Raw genomic sequence first — 19,731 nt, forward strand, 5'->3', positions numbered from 1 at the left:
GCAAATAAGCAAGGGTCTCATAAGAGAGAGAGCAACAAAACTGGAAATGGAGTGTCAATCAATGGTCTTACATCCAACTCCAAAAGCAAATGGGAAACAGATAGCCAATCAATGGTCTTACATCTAACTGCACAGAATAAAACAGATAGGAAACAGATAGCCAATCAATGGTCTTACATCTAGATCAAAAAACAAATGGGAAACAGATAGCCAATCAATGGTCTTACATCTGACTCCTCAAACAAAGCAAACAACAAATGCAAAAGCAATATGCAACAACAGTATGCAAAAGCAAACACAAGCAATCACATCAATCAATTAGCACACTCTATACACAATCAAGAGGCTCAGACAAAAGTCGGGCTTTAGTCAAGGGGTCATATCAACCTCGACAAACAAGCCAGGCTTTAGTCAAGGGGTCATATCAACCTCGACAAACAAGCCAGGCTTTAGTCAAGGGGTCATATCAACCTCGACAAACAAGCCAAATGTATGGGTACCGAGGCTCTTAACCACTGACATTGACCGTCAGGGTGAGCAGATGAAAGGTAATGAGGGTTAGACCTCATAGCTCTTAACCCTGTCCTGGGTGAGCTTGAATCAAAGAAGGTGTGGGGGTCCAGAATGAGGGACCCTATTCCACATGACTGATTCTATACAAGATTTGGGGTGTTTATTCAAAATGCATCAGAACGTAGTACGAGCATGATGAAAGACTCAACTGAATAGCAGGGGATTGATTGCAAATCCCTTCTATCTGCCAATTGCCTCTTCACTTAGGAGGACTTGAAGTACATGGCACAAATATAAACAATCACAGTCATTGCCTCTTAAGGAGGACTTCAGCCAAATGCCTGCCAAACAGAAACGACAGGGCTTCCAGACTACATGGAGTTAGAGAGGTTACCTAAGTGGTAAACCAACCACAAGCAAAGCAAAGCTCAAGCAATGAGCTAAAGCGACTAATGTACCTGTAAGAAAGTCAAACAAGTCAATATCATATTCAGACAAACAACCAAAGACAACAACAATGGTTTCCAATATGTACACAAAGCAAGTCCTATGTGTAAACAACTCAAGTGAGTTCATCACCAAAGGACCTACAACACAATCAAAGTTAGTTAACCAAAGTAACTTGCATCTCAAGTAATGAGAGCACATCAATCATTAGAGCTAATTGCTTGAACCTGAAATGCAAAGCTCAAAAGGTGAGTACAAACCACTAGTGCAAAGACTAGGGTCAAAAGCAAAGCAAAAAGTCAAAACAGAAGTTGATATTCAACAAGAAGCATCTTTAATCAAGCAAGAACATGCCCTAAAAAGTACCAAGTCTAAAGCATCAAGCAAAGTCATCACATGAGCAAGATACGGCAAAGGCAATTACAAAGCACACAATTGGATATCAAGAATGAAAATTCCATATTAAAACAGAAATGAATCAAACAATCATGAAAAATTTTATGTGCATACAACATGTTAAACACAAGCAGCATGCAAAAAATTGGAATCAGAAAAGCTCAATTGATATGTCAATGAAAATGAACAAGTATGACATCAAATTGTGTGACACACATTGTCACACCATGCATCCATGTGCCTAAAACAGAGATGGAAAATGATAAAAATGCACAACCAAGCCTCAAAAATCATGCAACATGTTGGGAATCAGCATACCAAATTTCAAATCAATTGGCCAATGTATGAGCATTTCACAATAGAATTGGTACAACATGTCACATTTGCATACATGTTCAAATAATCAAACACATTTAAAATTCCAGAAATTATAAAATCATGAAATCACAACCACAAAATGATAGACATCAGGATGAACATGTAGCAAAAAATTTGGATTTATTTGGATTAATTTTCTAATTGTTATGATTTTTCAAAGTTGGATGAAAATATTGAAATAAAAATGAAGAAAGCACATGATAATTGGAGGGAAGTTAAATTGGATTGGTTAATTTGAAAATATGCTGGAGAGGAGAATCGAACCATGTAGCAAATTGGAAATGCGCTGGAAACAAAATAAATCCACAAAGTGGCACAGCCAGGAATCGAAGGGAGATGCGTTTTGTACAAAACGCTGCGCTTCACTAATGAAGTGGCGCCTAGTCATAGTCAAGGTACGCGTGGGATCAGTCAAAGGAACTACAGCCTATCATTTCGCCATGCAAGAGCCACGCCAGCGCTGACAGGGCAAAACCCTAGCGCTTTTGCAGACGGCGGCTGGAACGGTGGTTTCCACCGTCTTCTTCGTGGAGACGGCGGAGCTACAGTAACATGCATCAAAAAAAAATCCAGAAACGTGCAAACAATACATCAATCGAAAGCTTATTCCATGTACAACACGAATCCAACATTATTTTAGCCTAATTCTTCCTAACAAGAGCGAATCAAAGAGAAACATTTTTGCATTCAAAACTTCTACTCAGCATAACTCAATCAATACTCAACCATTTCAAATTCTAAAAGCATCAGGATAATCAGCATGAAAGGATCTACAATAACATGTGCATAAAGTGAAGAAAGGTGATGATCGAATTTTAACCTCTTGAAGAGCAGAATGATGAAATCGCGTGCTACAGCTCTCTCCAGCTCCAGATTTCCTTCCTCAACCTTGCTATGAAGTCTGGTACACGATTTGATGCTTCAATTGGCTTGGATCTTGCTGAAACTCAAAATTCCATGTTCATGTGTTCATGCACGATTTGCTTGATTCTTCACCAAAACCTTCAATCCACAGCTTGATCTGCACTCAATGATGATCAAAGAACACGAATATGCAATAAAATTCAGGTGTTATGTGAAGAATTTTCAAATTTGGATTGAGAGAAATTTTGGAGGGAATTTGGATCTAGATCTAGAATGTGTGAAAACTCCAGAATTCTGGTATGATTTGATTTATATAGGGTCTCCTAATCACTTCCAAATCAAAATTAGGCATGAGTTAATTAGGATTAGTGAAAATAAGGTGCATGACCAAAATTGGAAAATGTGAGGTGCATGGAAAATTTTGGACGTGAACAGTAGCATGTGGGGGTGTAATTTCACTTAAAATCCTCTCATGAACACAATGGCAATGGTATTAATCATGTATGATTTACCAAATTTGAATTTGGCATTTTCCCTCCAAAATACTTATGCATGGCCAAATGATCATATGATTAAATTTCATGCAATGCAATGTTGGATTTGGAAAATATATGTCATGATAAGCATTATGCAAAAAGAGTGACTCATTTTGGAGCTTTGGATCAAAAGTTATGGCTTGTTGAAGTTCCATGCACCCTTGGCAATCATTTGATCATATCTTCTCAACCATTCATCAGATGCTCATGATCTTGGACTTTTTGGAAATAGGAGAGAAAGATCTTCAACTTTCATGTTGGACAAAAATTCATTTGAAGCTTCTTTGATATTGGAAAGTCAAGTTGAATTTGGTCCAAAAACTTGCCATTTTTGGAAAGTTGAAATTACAGGTCACTTTCCATTTTTGGAAACTTTTGCACTAGCTTCAAATTCTTCAAGGTAGAGGTTTGACATGATGAATAAGCCTTGTTTGAACATGAATGGGATGAAGAAATTCAATTCCCACACTCAAAACCTTCAGTTGACTTTCAGTTGACTTGCATTGGTCCTTAGATGACCTGAAATTGCCTGATGAACTTGGGCCTCAACCACTTGGGGAATTTGCTCCAAAATGAAACTCTAGCTCATATAAGCTCAAGATAATGATATGTGGTCCTCATACCAAGAAAATGCCATCTGCTCTTGTACCAAGGAAAACCTTGAATTGCCTTGACTTGTGGCTGCTTAGACTGCAAAACAAAGATTAATGACATATTTTTGATGCTTTTGGTTAGTGATTAAACAAGAAAAGCAATGATATACAATGCAAGCAATGCTTGGTGATCCAAAATCACTCTCAAAGAGATCCCACCCACAGGGAAGGAAGGCAAGATGCTCAAAGATCCTTGAGACTATGCAATGCTATGATGTGATGCCATGAGGATCCTAGGGACAAAATTGGGGTCTTACACAAGGTTCATCTTAAAGTCAACTTACCACACGTTGTTGTTTCATAACTTACTAAGGAAATAAATGAACTTCGATTGGATGCTTGAGTGTGATTTTGCATTCTCAAAACTTAAAGAAATATGGTATCGGTCTCTCGTCTTGACTCGACCTAGTACCGGTGAAATCCTTTTTGTCTATATATTGATATTTGTGGAAGTTATCAGAGTCGTCCTTGTATAGGATGACGAGGTATCCTAGAAACAAGACTATTTTATTGGCAAAGTATTGCAGGGTCTAGAGACGAGATACTAAAAGTTAAAAAAGATCGTGTTGGACCTCATAAAAATGGCACACAAGTTGGGTGAATACCTTTTGGAGCACTGTATCACAATAAGGTATGATCACCCAATTACAAAAGTAAGGTCCGGTCTAAAAAAAGTATAAATCGGTACATATGTGACAGTGATGGTTCGTTTAGAATCAACAACTTCTTTTACAATATTTGTACCAAATTTTGTCACTAAACAAAGTAAATTAAAGATGAGGAAATGATACTTAATAGGACAATATTTAGAAACATTAAAGTGGAAGATAATGCGTACGAAAAAAAAAAACAATACCCATAAGTTTATGTACGATCTCTAAAAAGAAGGGGGGTGAATTAGATTTATTGGGATTTTCTCGATTTGAAGCATCAGCACTGATTTTGTTATTTTTCATAATTGATATGAAAATAAATATGTTGAAAAATAAATGCAGAAAGTGAAAGAACATGACGATGTATTTTGGTTCCCCTCATAATCCGAGAGTACATCCAGTCCTCGCACTCCCTATGAGAGATTTTATACTATGTCATATCTTTGTACAAGTATTCCACAAAGACCTATCCTACAATCTTCTAACATAAGAAAAATAAGAGAAAAAGAAAACAATCCTTTCTTTTTCACTCTCTTGTTTCCAACAATCCTGGATAATAATGTATACATAAATCTGAGTTTGTAACAGAAGTTATAGTTCTTGAATCAAATATTTATTAATTGATCTTCTCTTTTTATTGATCATAATCCAAACATATACACCTAAGTGCTTAGAATAATATAAATGAAAGTTATAAATATGTATGAAAGTTCATGCAGAAAGGTTCATATTTGAAAGTTTAGAAACTTGTTTGGATTATGAGATGTGAAAGTTGTATATCAAATAATTTCTTTTGAAATATGAAATTTTTGTGTCTAAGAGTCTCTATTTTGAAAACTGAAACCACAAGTAAATATACATGCAATATACCCTTCTAAAAGAGTGTATATTCATGAAACATCATGTTTGATGTATAAAAGCTGAAAATGTCGGAATCAGATTTTTCATGTAAAACTTAAAATTTTAGAATGTTTAAAGGTTAACCAAAAGGTGTAACCGGTTACACCTGATACTTTTTCAAAAACTAAGGTATTTTTACGTTTGCGTAACCGGTGTAAATTGTGGCGGTTTTAAAGTGTTATTACGCCGGTTTCAATGCCCTAATATACCAAAAACTGAATGTTTGAAACAATCTTATGAAAAACCATTTTTAAGTTTATGTAACTGGTTAACCAATTGGTGTAATCGGTTATACTTGCTATGAAAGTGAGAAACACTTAAAAATTAAGTTTCAAATAAGTTCCACATGATGCTAAAATGAATGCATGCACAAGATAAAATGATTATGATAATTTTGAGAAATTAAGTTATATATACTTGAATTGTAAATAATACTTAACCATCTTGATTCTTCTATTGAATTTCCAAAGCTTATGATCTTTTGAACTTGATTGCTCTAGTCTCCAAGCTTTGACTTCTTTTTGTTGATGTGTTTGTCTTCATCAAAACTAAAACCAAGGATAAGAAAAACTCTTCTTCACAGTAATTTGGTCAGATAAATCTCAAATTTCCACTTATATTGGTGCAAGTGTGACTCGAGTAATCAAAATGGTAGAGCTCCCCCTTGTCGAAACCTCTCAAGTGATAGGGATATTGATAACACCTTCTGAGAGGGGGAGGATCTGAGGAGTTCTCATTATTCATTGCATCATTTTCTCACATTTCATCTTCTATGCAGGACAAAACATACATATTACAAAAGAAATCACCAAAAGAATATTCAAGAAGGAGAGAATTCATCATCTCACTCACCAAATATAACCTTCTTGGCCTCTTTTGAGTCGATATCCACTAGCAGACGCGTCTCTATGAACCAATTCACTTTATTTTTATTGTCTCCTTAGAAGGGAAAACTCCCTATCATAACCTAGATCCTCAAATAAAGATACCAAATGCCTCTTTAGAAAAATGTATTCTTGAGACAAATCGTCCATCCTATAAACATAAGACCTAAAATCTGACATGAAGTGGCTTTGACGTCAAAACTTGAAGAATATGTATGAGCATTGATAAGGCGGTCTGATATCTATGAAGCATATATTGGCATGAGGATTTTTATTGAGGGAAGTGACCAGGAACACTGACTTTTGAAATGCTCTGCACTATCTAAGTAAACTTCTAACATATTGATACTCTAAACAATCGAGCTACGCGAAGCTTTGAAAAGATGGAAGAAGAGCGACAAGGTTGGCACACTCTTCTTATATTCGCACCAACATCAGAAAACTTTGACGTAAGCCTAAATCACAAGGTGTAACTGCGAAGGAGCGTTCAACAAGTGGTTAAGAACATCTATCTCGAAATCATTGAAAGGGAGACGAAGGCACATCAAAGAAGACAAACACTCGTGAAAAGGAATGACACCCATATTATACTTATTGCATATCCTCTTATCTTCTTCAAGAACAAGAATTCCCTAGTTGGATGAAGGTATCACCTTAGTAAAATCCTGATCCAAACCGCTATCACAAACAAAAACGGATGCGACATTCAATTTCTCATGATATCCACACCAACGAGTTATCCTTTATTTCCTTATGGATTATGGTAGGAGGAATCTTCATTATGAGAAATATTGTCAATACAAAAAAGGAAAATATGAAAAACACAATAAACATTCAAGGTAAAGATTCATTGCTCTGTTTAAACATGCCAATGATAGAAGTTTGTCATAAAGGAAGTAGGAATATCAGAGACTCCAAAAACCCATTTTCCAGTAACCCTAATAGAGAAAACAAAATTGAAAAGAAAGGAAAATCCAAACCTTACCTTAAAAAAATAAAGTTTATTGTCTATGTATCGCAGGTACCAATGAGTGAAGTATTGCAAATGACCTTCAATGCAAAAGATCTTGTAAGAAAAAGGAAAGTTGATAATATAAAAGAAGGAATAACTTATACAATTCGCAAACAACGAAAAGGGGAAAATAATAGGTCAAAAAATCTGTATATGCCTCCAACCACAGAGGATCGTATAACCCATTATATTGAAAAGCTCAAACCACACCATCAACAATCAAAATATCCTCACAAATTGTTTGAGGTACTCGAGTATCCTAAGATATAGAAGAGACGTCATTATACTAGCTAATGTAATGACACATGTATCAAACTCCTTGCAAAAAGGTACCCATCACATACCATTACAGAGAAGGCATTTAATGTGTTTATTTCCAACAAAAATGGCATCCCATTAAGACGATTCACTTGCTCCTGCCAGCAGTCAGCCCAGTACACAGAAAATCCTCGTAAAGAAGAAACAAAGGAATGGGGCAGAGAACCTAAGGTCGATGATTTTGTTCCCTAGACGAGTCGATAATTGTGTGATTAGGTCTAACAACCACCCAAATAACACACATCTCATACTAAGAACCTGAATGTTGAAATGCTAAACTTACAAATCAACCCTCACGTATCTCACTATGTGGGATCGAAAACTTGGTATCAAGTGGAAGAGCAAGTAATATTTTGGTTTATTTATTTCTTCGTTTCAAATTTTTATTTATATTTCTCACATTGTCTATTACCAATTGTGTAATACTAACTACTAAAATAGAGATGTGAAACTATATCAATGATGTGCTACATCTTCTATGAAATTCACCAAGTCAACTTGATTGTGTTGAAATATTAAACTTGATTTGGGCCTAACCTTATTTTTTGGATTTTGGATTTTTGGGTTAAGTTATTTTAGGTAATGTTTCTAGAAAACTCTTGCAGTGCTTGGAGTGTCTAGATGTTTCTTAGGATTGTAATATTTTCTAGAATACTCTTGGGATTTCTTGAGTTGAGAACTCTCTAGAATTAGTGTGTCTAGAATTTTCCTTAGAGTACTATATATAGAGATGTAATCCTACACTTTAGTATCAAGAAAAAAATAAAAAGTTCTCTCTTCCACAAAGAATTCACCTATCTATCAAGTTTCTATTCAAGTCTCTAATATTCCCACACACTTTCCCTAAACAAAAAGGACTTCATTTCCAACAAAGTGGTACTAGAGCTTCAAGTTCCTCAAAAGATGGTGAATGGAGGCTTCCCTTTCCAAATGTCAACGCTCACAAAGAACAACTATGAAAACTGGAGTATCAAGATGAAAGCACTACTATGAGCTCAATATGTGTGGGATATCATTAAGAAAAACTTCAAAGAGCAAAATGAAGTCTCGCTAAGTCAAGGTGTAAAGGAGACATTGGAGGAGTTAGGAAAGAGAGACAAGAAAGCTCTATTTCTCATTTATCAATCGGTGGATGAAGATACATTTGAGAAAATCTTCAACAAAATGATGGCCAAAAATACATGGAACAAGCTTCAAACTTGCAACAAAGGAGTGAAGCAGATGAAAATGATCTGTCTTCAAACTATTAGAGGTGAGTTTGAACGTTTATTCATGGAAGAGTATGATTCAATGTATGATTATTTTTCTCGAGTATCGTCTGTAGTCAATCAAGTTAAAAGAAATGGTGAAGATGTTGATGAGGTGAAAGTCATGGACACAATACTTCTCACTTTAAATCCAAGTTTTGACTTCATTGTTACCAACATTGAAGAAAACAAGGATTTAAAGACCATGACTATTGAGCAACTAATGGGTTCCTTAGAAGCATACGAAGAAAAACATAAGAGAAACAAAAGCAAGCTATGAAGAAACTACTACAACTCAACATAAAGGAAACAAACTATGTGAATTACAAGAGACAAAGAGGATGATGTCGTGGCCAAGATCGTGGATATGGACGATGACATTGAGGAGAAGGAAGAGATGGTTACAACAACTAATCCAACAAATTCAACAATGGAGAAAGAAGTTGGAATCCACAAGAAACAAAAGATCTGGGAAGAGGAAATTCATGGTTGAGGTGCGAAAAATCACAAATCAAGTGCTTCAACTACAACAAGATCGGTCACTACGCATCTAAGTGTAGATTTTTGAAGAAGGTTATGGAGAAATCTAACTTTGTAGAAGATAAAGGCAAAGAAGAAGAAACTGTGTTGCTCGCATGCCAAAATCAAGTTGAAGAGAAAAGAAATAAGTGGTACCTCAACTGTGGCGCAATCAACCATATGTACGGCGATCGAAACATGTTTATAGAGATCAATGAAGCGCCAACTGGCAATGTCTCGTTTGGAGATGACTCAAAGATACTTGTCAAAGGCAAGGGTGAATTTCTCATACGCTTGAAGAATGAGAGTCATCAATTCATATCCAATGTCTACTATGTTCCTAACATGAAGAATAATATTTTGAGCTTAGGAAAATTATTAGAGAAGGACTATGACATCCAATTGAAAGAACATAGTTTTTTCTTAAGAGACTGTAAACATAACTTGATTGCTAAGGTGCCTATGTAAAAGAATAGAATGTTCCTAAAAATTCAAAATGATGTGGCAAAATGTCTCAAGGCTTGATATACCGACTCTTCGTGGCTATGGAATCTACGATTCGAACACCTCAACTTTGACAGTCTAGAACATTTAGTAAAGAAGGATATGGTGAGAGGTTTGCCTAGCATAAACCACCTAGACCAACTTCGCGAAGGATGTCTAATTGGGAAGCAATTACGAAAGAGCTTTCCAAAGGAATCAACATCAATAGTGACAAAACCTCTAGAGCTCATATACACCGATGTCTGTGGACCAATCAAAACAAACTCTTTTGGTAAGAGTAAATACTTTCTCCTCTTTATTGATGATTATTATAGAAAAAACATGAGTTTATTTCTTGAAGGAGAAGTTATAAGTGTTTTAAATTTTTAATAAATTCAAAGGCCTTGTGGCGAAAGAAAGTGGTCTTTCCATTAAGACCATGAGATCTGACCAAGGAGTAGAGTTCACTTCAAATGAGTTCCAAAAATATTGTGAAGAATATGGAATCCGCCTCCCACTGACAGTGTCAAGATATCCACAATAAAATGGAGTAGCGGAGAGAAAGAACCGGACCATACTTAACATAGTGCAAAGTATGCTTAAGAGTAAGAAGATGACAAAAGAGTTTTGGGCCGAAGCAGTGGTATGTGTGCTTTACCTGACAAACCGTTCCCCGATAAGAACCATGCATGACAAGATACCACAAGAAGCATGAGATCTCTCACCTCAATGTGTTTGAAAGCATTTGCTATACCCGCTTTCTAAATGAAAGGAGAACAAAGCTAGATGATAAAAATGATAAGTATGTGTTTTTGGGTTACGACTCAAGCTCCAAAGAGTACAAGCTCTATAATCCAAATAGTGGAAAGATCGTCATAAGTTGTGACGTGGATTTCGAAGAAGAAGATTGTTGGGATTGAATTGTTCAAGAAGACATGCACATTATTCTTCCTTACTTTGAAGAAGAAGACGAAATTAAACAACTAATGATAGAGTAACATATTACACCACCTGCCTCACCGACATCATGGTTGAATGAAACAAGCCCTAGTGAGAAGACACCACGACTAAGGAGCATTCAAGAGCTTTATGAGGTAACCAAAAACCAAAACGACACTAACCTCTTTTGTCTTTTTGGTGATTGTGAGCCTCTAAGCTATAAAGAAGCGTTTGAAAACGTAAACTGAAGAGACATCATGGATGAAGAAGTCAAGTCAATAACGAAGAATGATATGTGGGAACTTACTACACTTCCACGAGGGCACAAATCAATCGGAGTAAGATGAGTGTACAAGGAGAAGAAGAATGCAAAAAGAGACGTGGAGAGATGCAGAGCAATATTGGTGGAAAAGGTTGTAGTCAAAGATAAGAAATTGACTATGATGAGTTATTTTCTCACGTTGCTCGTCTTGAAACTATTAGACTGGTCATTTCTTTGGCGGCTCAAAATGAATGGAAGATCTATCAAATAGATGTGAAGTCGGCCTTCTTGAATGATTTTCTCGAAGAATAAGTTTATACTGAGCAACCATAGGGTTATGAAGTAAAATGGCAAGAATAAAAAGTCCTGAAGTTGAAGAAAGCGTTGTACAGATTCAAGCAAGCACAAAGAGCTTGGAATGTTCGAATCAACAAGTACTTTCAAGACAAAAACTTCATCAAGTGTCCATATGAGCATGCAATCTATATTAAAGCGCAAAGTGGGGATATTTTGATTGTGTGCTTGTATGTAGATGACTTGATCTTCCCATGGAACAATCCAAACATGTTCGAAAAATTCAAGAAAGACGTGTCAAATAAATTTGAGATGACGACTATGGAACTCGTGGCATAGTATCTTGACATCAAAGTAAAGCAAAAAGAGAAAAGAATTTTCATCACCCAAGAAGGTTATACCAAAGAAGTCCTTAGGAAGTTCAAGATGGATGATGCTAATTCAGTTGGCACCCGGATGGAATGTGACAGCAAATTGGGCAAGCATGAAAGTGGAAAGATTGTGAATCCAACTCTTTATAAAAGTTTGATTGAAAGTCTACGTTACTTGACAAGTACAATGCCGAATATTCTCTATGTCGTAGGAGTCATAAGTCGCTACATGGAAGCTCCAACAATAACTCACTTCAAGGAGGTAAAGAAAATCCCGATAAATCAAAGGTGCAACAAACATTAACTTGCACTATTACTTTTTTAACAATGATGAGATTGTTAACCGAAGACTTGGATAATAAAGAGCCCTGTTTTTCATGGAAGATACTTCTTTCACTTGGATGTCAAAGAAGTAACCTATCATCATACTATCAACTTATAAAACCGAGTATATCACTGTCACATCATGCGTTTATCATGTAATTCGACTAAAAACTTCTTGAAAGAGTTAAAAATATATTGATATTGATTTGAACTTTTTTGGTGTGTTTATAATTCTTCTTAAAATATTATAAATAGAAAAATAATCTTACACCGTTATATCAAATAAAATAAAAAATTCTCTCTTTCAAAAAAAAAATCCCCTATCTATTAAATTTCTAGCCTCTAATATATTAGACACTTTCCGTAGACACAAAGGGATTATTTCCAAGGGATTGTGCTTAACAGCAGCATCAGTGAATAGTTTCACTAAGTACATATCCCTTGTGGAGATTTCAGAATGACTTTTTAATTGTTCAGTTGCTTCATTTCTATACACATGACAGAGATTTGAGAATGACTTTTTAATTGTTGAGTTGATTCATTTCTATACACATGACAATACATACATTCGTATGTGATGGTTTGGTTCTTCATAACTTTATATGATGTCATCAATTTTTATTAAACATTCTCATATCACAAAAAGTGAAATATAAACACTTGACATATCATATATGTGTAAGGCAACATAGCCAAACACTTGATACATTTATTACCTTACCCTCTGAATCCCTAAGCTTATAAAATATATAAGCATGTTTAGTTTTATTCACTCATGATGACATACAAATATCATTTTAGTGTTCAAGGAAAAGGAGCCCATTTTTTCATGTCAGTTTCTTCAAAATCAATGACAAAACCTTTGCCATGTTGCTTCCAATAGTCAGCCATTGGGTTGATCATCTCTGGCTCTGGAATCTCAACCCTCGACTTTTTTATGCTCTCTGTAGATATATTATACTTTTCATCCCTCTCATGCAGCAGGTCTGGTCTCACCAACCCTGGACTCACCGCTTGTGGTGACATCATCAAGGCGGGTGCACCCAGTGGAAGCCTATCCCCTGCAAAGATTATGCAAACATTCAAAGCGTTTTCTCAGAAAATAGAAACAAAAAGTTGCATTCGGTTATACCTCGATCAACCTGCCATGTACACCAGAATTTTCCATATGTTTTCGCAAGATTTTCAAGCTCAGACATCCCAATCATCTCTGGAACTCTAGGATTCACCCACAAAGCTGATTTGATCTGCACCGTCCAAAAAGTTACAATTGACATCAGACATAACACAGAAACATATGTGTAACTGTGGTGTGGAGTAATCATGAAAAAACCTCATAAGCATGAGAATGCCAAAGCTTCTGTTCTTCAGGAGGAAGAGTTTCAAAGATATCATCAGAAATGATATACTCAACACCTATAAGACGACCTTTATTTGACTCATCGGAATCATAAACAGCACACTGAAGGAACTGATTGGTGAGACGGGAACAGTAGTGATGAGTTTCAATCTGACGAGACATGTCATGGCTGTACAATGCAAAGGTACACACATGCTGACTCATCTGGTATATAGGTTTGAAACTCTGAACCATCATTGCACTCTTGTCAACCACGTGTTGTCCTATAGTCATTGCCTCCCCCGGAGTTGGATCTGAACCCTTTGCTGGTGTTGGTTCCGGTGACTTATCGGTGGATGCCATTGTTGTTTTCTCTGCGAGTTTGAGTGTGTTTTTGTTTCTACGAGTGTTGGGTTTGTATTATAAGGAGAGGAACGAAACAAGTAGTGAGTGTGTGGAGGAATGGATACGTGAAGTGTTGTTTTGTTTCCACGTAAAACATGCAGCGTTGCTTAGGTGGCTTTGTGTAGCATGTCTATGTTGCCATATGTTGAAATTATGTTATGAGATAGATAGATCTGTCTCACTTGTTAACAAGTTAATAATATTACAATCGACCTAAATGAATAAAGCAGTTTAATAAGTATTTATGAATAAATTTGCATCAATTATTTTTATAATAAAACATAAAATAAATTTAAATTATTTTTATATATGTTATAGTTATATTAAAAAAAATATAATAATAAATTAATTTTTTTTATGAAAATTATCATAAACAATTTTGATTAAGTAAAAATAACGATTAGTTGATAAGTTAACTGATAACTTATAATTTATAATTGATGGTTGATGACCGATAAATTTTAGCTTATAATTGATGGTTGATGACTTATAGTTGATAAATTATTTGAATTGTTTGGTAAAATTATCGGCTTAATTATTTGATGAATTAAAATGACTTAAAAGACATTAATATATAAATTTTTATTTAAATCAAAATAAATTATAAATGGTAATAGTGGATTTTAGTTAAAATAATAAGAACAAAAGTGGAAGAAAAAATATAAGCTATAAGTTATAAATTGAAACGCTATTTAAAATAGCGTTTGGAAAATAAGTTATAAGCTAATAAAATAAATTATAAATTCGTGATGAAAAGACTATTATCAAACATATTTTTTATTGTCATATAAGCTTAATTATAAGCTCAAAAAATGTCTTGCTAAAGAGAATCTAAATCTCTAAAATAATATCATAATTTATGGTAATAGATAAGCTCGAATTTATGTGTTATTTAGATTTTATATATATATATATATATATATATATATATATATATATATATATATATATATATATATATATATATATATATATATATATATATATATATATATATATATATATATATATATCTTTTTATATGTGTTTTGAACAATAATGTTATATCTTTTTTTAATAGTTTAATGGGAACGTTTTGGATAAATAGGATGTCTTAAATTCGATGGATGTTATATATGGTATTTGTTCCTATTAATTAATTTTAAATATTTTATTTAATATATATTTAACATTTTTTTAATAAACAAGGTAATATTCCACAAGGAGTATCAGGGTATTCCAACTCAATATACAAACTAGCAAGACATTACACCAAACACACTAGGATTAAAGAAAATCTAAAGGGATATTTACACCATTCATACTAGTTATATTTTATTTTATCTTTCGTTCTGATCGCCGACCACCACCACGAAAATGTCTTGATTCCATGCACAATTACTTTCGGATCCCATATTTTATTGTTGAATATGATCTTTTTTCTATACCACCAAATACACAAACAAACTGCAAGCCAAATGACACAGTTCATCTTCTTTGAACTCCTACCTTTCTATCTTTCTAACCATAACACCAAATGATTACAACACAATAACTCATTAATCAAACTCACTTCAATCCAGACCAAAACTTTATGCCACACCAACATAATCCTAGGGCAAGAAATCATAACGTAATGGATATCTTCATCCTTCCCAAAATAAAATACACATACCTTGTCATGAAGATTATGGATAATCTCTCTTCTAGCAAGTTTCCTTCTAGTAGGTAGCTTGTCCTGGATTAGCCTCCACCCAAACATCTTAACTTTAGATGGAACCCTCGCTTCCCAAATCACCTTAAGTGCTGAACTGACTAAATGATCTAGTCCCCCCTCCTCCACAAGTTGCTGCAACATTTCATAGCAAGACTTAACAGAAAAAGTATTCAGGAACCGATAGGGCCATCAGAGTCAATAAGCTTAGGACAAATTTCATACAACATTACTAACAGATCATCATATACCTCCCATAACACTGGATCCTCCTCCAAGTTATTGAATCTCAATTTCCACTTCCATTGGTCTCCCTCCCTAACCCCCATATCCCTCACACTGGCATCTTTATTATCAGATAGTAGAAACAAACTTGGGAATTGTTTCTGCAACGACCTCTGACGAATCCACCTGGAGGACCAAAATGAGATATTAACACCATCACCTAGACTGAAAGTTAGCAGGTTAGTAAAGCTAACATCATCCACTGAGTCCCCAATCAATATCAAATCCCTCCAACATAATGATTCTTGAGATTTAATTATAGGCCCATCTTTGAATATTATCCTCCTAACAAGGTTCCCATATCTCCCTTTCAAAATTCCAAACCAAATTGCATACATGTCCTTAATACACCTCCACAACCATTTAATTAGTATAACTTTGTTGAATAAAGCGACGTTTTGTATGCCAATCCCACCCTCTTCTTTAGACTTACATATTGTTTCTCAACTTACCCAAGTCATACCTTTTTTAACAATAGAATCAGACCATATGAAATTTCTTTGGATACATATGATTTCCTGCACCACTTTACATGGAGCTTTGAAGAAAGATAAATGGTAGACAAGGAGACTGGTGGTCAATTTAACGTTATTTAATTGGATGTATTAGTATTTTTCCCGTGTTTATGTATAACAACAACTTTATTAGTATATTAACTTTTGGATCATCTTGCATGAGTATTTTTTATTTAATTTAATTTTAATAAATTATTAAAATTAATTTAAAAAGTAGTGAGATAGTTCAACTGATATGTATTAGTTAAGTTAAATAAGTATAAACTGTTAGATTAAAATTTAATCACTAGTAATTAAATTTATTTATATTTATATATTAATTTAAACAAATAATTAGTATTTATAAATTAAAAACTTTTTATTAGGATTAAAAATTAACTAAAAATTATTAAAGTATTCTTACATCCATCATGATAGTCATTTTATAAATCTCAATTTAGTATATTTTTAGTTTCATTTTTAGAATAGGCAAAATTGATTTTAAATGTAAAATTGATTTTAACATATTTATTTTTTTTAAAATATAATAATAACTTTGTCTTAAATATTATTCTATTTTAAATTAAATTTTTTAATTTTGGATATAAACTAATTTTTACACTAAAATTTAGTGTCCAACTCACCTTTTAAATAAATATATTTAAACATAAATCTATTTATATGTTCACACTTGATTAAGTTATTGATTAGAATTTTCATTGTTGATACTTTTATGTTCCTCATAACTTTTTTTTTCTCTTTTGATTGTATTTACATAAACATTAAACTATTTTGTAGTATCTGGAACCTCCAGCGAAGGGAACTTTTGTAGACCCTCAGACATCAGAATGGATATAGTCTAAGATTCAATTGGTCTTGTGTTGCACGGTCTTGAAATGAACTCTAGACTATTTCCCAAGAACACGATACTTGCACAATCCAATTGTGCAACTGCGAACAACCCTTAAGCAAATTCCTCTTTTGTAGTTTCATCGTCCCATATTCATTAAGATGACTCAAACACCACAGTTTTGTTGCATCATTATTAGTTTCAACAAGTGTTACATCACCCATAACTGTGCCCCCTAACAACTTATAAATGTTGAATGTAATCCTTCTTACCTTCATCACTATCATTGCACCCTTGTTAACCCTCATGATGTCTCTTTATCTCCATCTGACCGGAATGAATAGTCATTCACTTGAAGAGTACCCATAGAAATCAAATTCTTCCTCAATTTTGGAATATAACGCGCCTCACTCAACATGCACATGCCACCATCATCCAATGCAATTTTAATTTTCCCTTTTTCAAGGATGGTACAAGTTTTATCATCACCCAAATACACAACCAAAATCACCTAATTTAAAAGAGTTGAACCATTCATAGTGTGGCATCATATGGTAGGAGCACTCAAAACCAAGGATCCTTGCATCAAAGCATGTTGCAAATGAACAGTAAAGCAAATCCTCTTCACTGCAAGAACCATCATACTGAACTATATTTGTTGAACTATTGTTGCCTAATTTGTTTCAACAACCTCTCTTCTAATGGCCAATTTGTTTGTAACCATAACATTTTGCTATTTTTCTATCCTTGGACTTGAACCTCTTTTCTTTCCAACACCCACTGCCTTACCATTTCCTCTGTCATGGTCTTGACCTCCTTTCACAAATAAAATTTCACTTGAGCTTCCTCCACCTTCATCTACACTTTGGAGATGTTATGTGTGTTGCAAAAGGCACTACGCCAAAAACTGGAATAGACAGCGCACCTTAGAGGGCGCTTTATTACAAAAGCGCACTCTAAAGTGAAGCGAAAAAATAAGGAGCGAACAACTGGAATAGACAACGCACTTTAGAGGGCGCTTTTGTAATAAAATACCCTCTAAGGTGAAGCGAAAAAATAAGGAGGAGATAGAGGGACAACAATACAGGGCGCTTTTTAGAAAGCGCCCTCTAAGGTTACCCTTAGAGGGCGCTTTTAAAAAAGCGCTCTATAAGTCCATGTGCATTTCCAGTTTATAAAGCGCTTTTGGAAAGCCTTAGAGAGCGCTTTCATAAGCGCCCTCTAAGGTCCCCTTTAGTAAACATTAAAATTATAACATACTGCGCGTTTTGTTATTTCACTCTCTGTTATTTTCGTTCTTTTTCACGTTAGGGTTCTCACTGCTACGATTTTCGCTACTTCTAAGGCGTTCTCCTTCCACCTCTGTTAGATCTACGACGTTTCCTCCTTCTATTAATTCGTTGTTAGCTGTTCGATTTTGACACCATAGGTATTTTTCTAATCTTCATATTACTTGGTTTCTCTTCTGACGTTCGCTATTGTTCATTTTTGGTTTCATTTTTCATGGTTCATACATTTATTGAGTATTCTCAACAATAATTATTGTGTTGCAATGCTAGCAATGGAGACTAGGCATTATGGGTTAAATTTGACCAACTGTTCCATTTGTTTCTCGATGTAGAAAAAGGAGGCAGCAATATCTAAAACACCTTCTACCAATCAAAGGTACACTATGCAGCTTATGAGTGTATTTATTCTAGCATACATAGCGTAGCTAGTAACTTAAGAAGTTTAGGTATGGATGTTATTTGATAGAGTAAATTAGAGTCGACTATTCTTCTGTTAGCTTTCAGTTAGACCATTATACAATTCTACATATATATTTTCTAGTCAATGTTTATCTTTTGTAAAAACTATATGATGATATATAACTATGCTACAAATTAGTGCATACCACTAATGCTTAATGCATGGTTCATACATTCTCATGCTATTGAAGTCAGAGATATCTGAAAATGTTGAGAAACTAACTCAATAAACCAAAATTGTTTTGGTTTTGGGTTGTTGTTGGAGACATGAATGCCCTACACATAGACTAACTCAATAAAGCGAAATTGTTTTGTCTCATCCCATTTTTGGTTTCTCTTCTGAAATTGTTTTTTGTTTATTCTAATTAGTAATGGATAATACATGGATGTCTTCCAATCGATTATCGAGAGAGTACGAGAATGGGGTATCAGAATTCGTTAAGTTTGTCGTTGCGCACGCCGAAGACCCCAGTAGAATGATATGTCCTTGCTTGGGTTGTTGTTATGGGAAACGGGTTGACGCAGTTCAGTTGACATCGCATCTAATGAGGCATGGAATTGATTGAAGTTATACATGTTGGAATTTGCATGGTGAGAAAAGTAACGAGAATGTTGAACCGGGGGATAGTACGACCTATGCCTCAAACTATAGTGGCGCAGATACATACGATTGTGATCGAGTTGAAGAGATTGCAGAAGCACTTGAAGGAGATCTTAAGGATTGTCCCGAAATGTTTGAGAGGTTGGTAAGTGATGCAGAGAAACCTTTGTATGATGGTTGCACTAAATTCACAAGATTGTCTGCGGTATTAAAGTTGTACAACTTAAAGGCGGGCAATGGATGGTCGGATAAAAGTTTCACAATGTTATTAGCCCTTTTGAAAGATATGCTTCCTGAGGATAATGTTCTTCCCAATCGAACAT

General features: G+C 34.6%; 1 protein-coding gene across 1 annotated transcript; it reads right to left on the bottom strand.

Moving 5' to 3' along the window:
* Window positions 1-12,590: 12,590 nt before the first annotated feature.
* On the bottom strand, window positions 12,591-13,779 carry LOC127080266 (oil body-associated protein 2C). Its single transcript, XM_051020594.1, has 3 exons — window positions 13,327-13,779; window positions 13,126-13,240; window positions 12,591-13,054 (listed from the first exon to the last, which is right to left on the bottom strand). Exons 1-3 carry the CDS (start codon window positions 13,693-13,695, stop codon window positions 12,798-12,800), a joined length of 741 nt encoding a protein of 246 aa, XP_050876551.1. The 5' UTR covers window positions 13,696-13,779; the 3' UTR covers window positions 12,591-12,797.
* Between the last annotated feature and the right edge of the window lie 5,952 nt (window positions 13,780-19,731).

This window comes from Lathyrus oleraceus, chromosome 1 (assembly GCF_024323335.1).
Source record: "Lathyrus oleraceus cultivar Zhongwan6 chromosome 1, CAAS_Psat_ZW6_1.0, whole genome shotgun sequence".
NCBI lineage: Eukaryota > Viridiplantae > Streptophyta > Magnoliopsida > Fabales > Fabaceae > Lathyrus > Lathyrus oleraceus.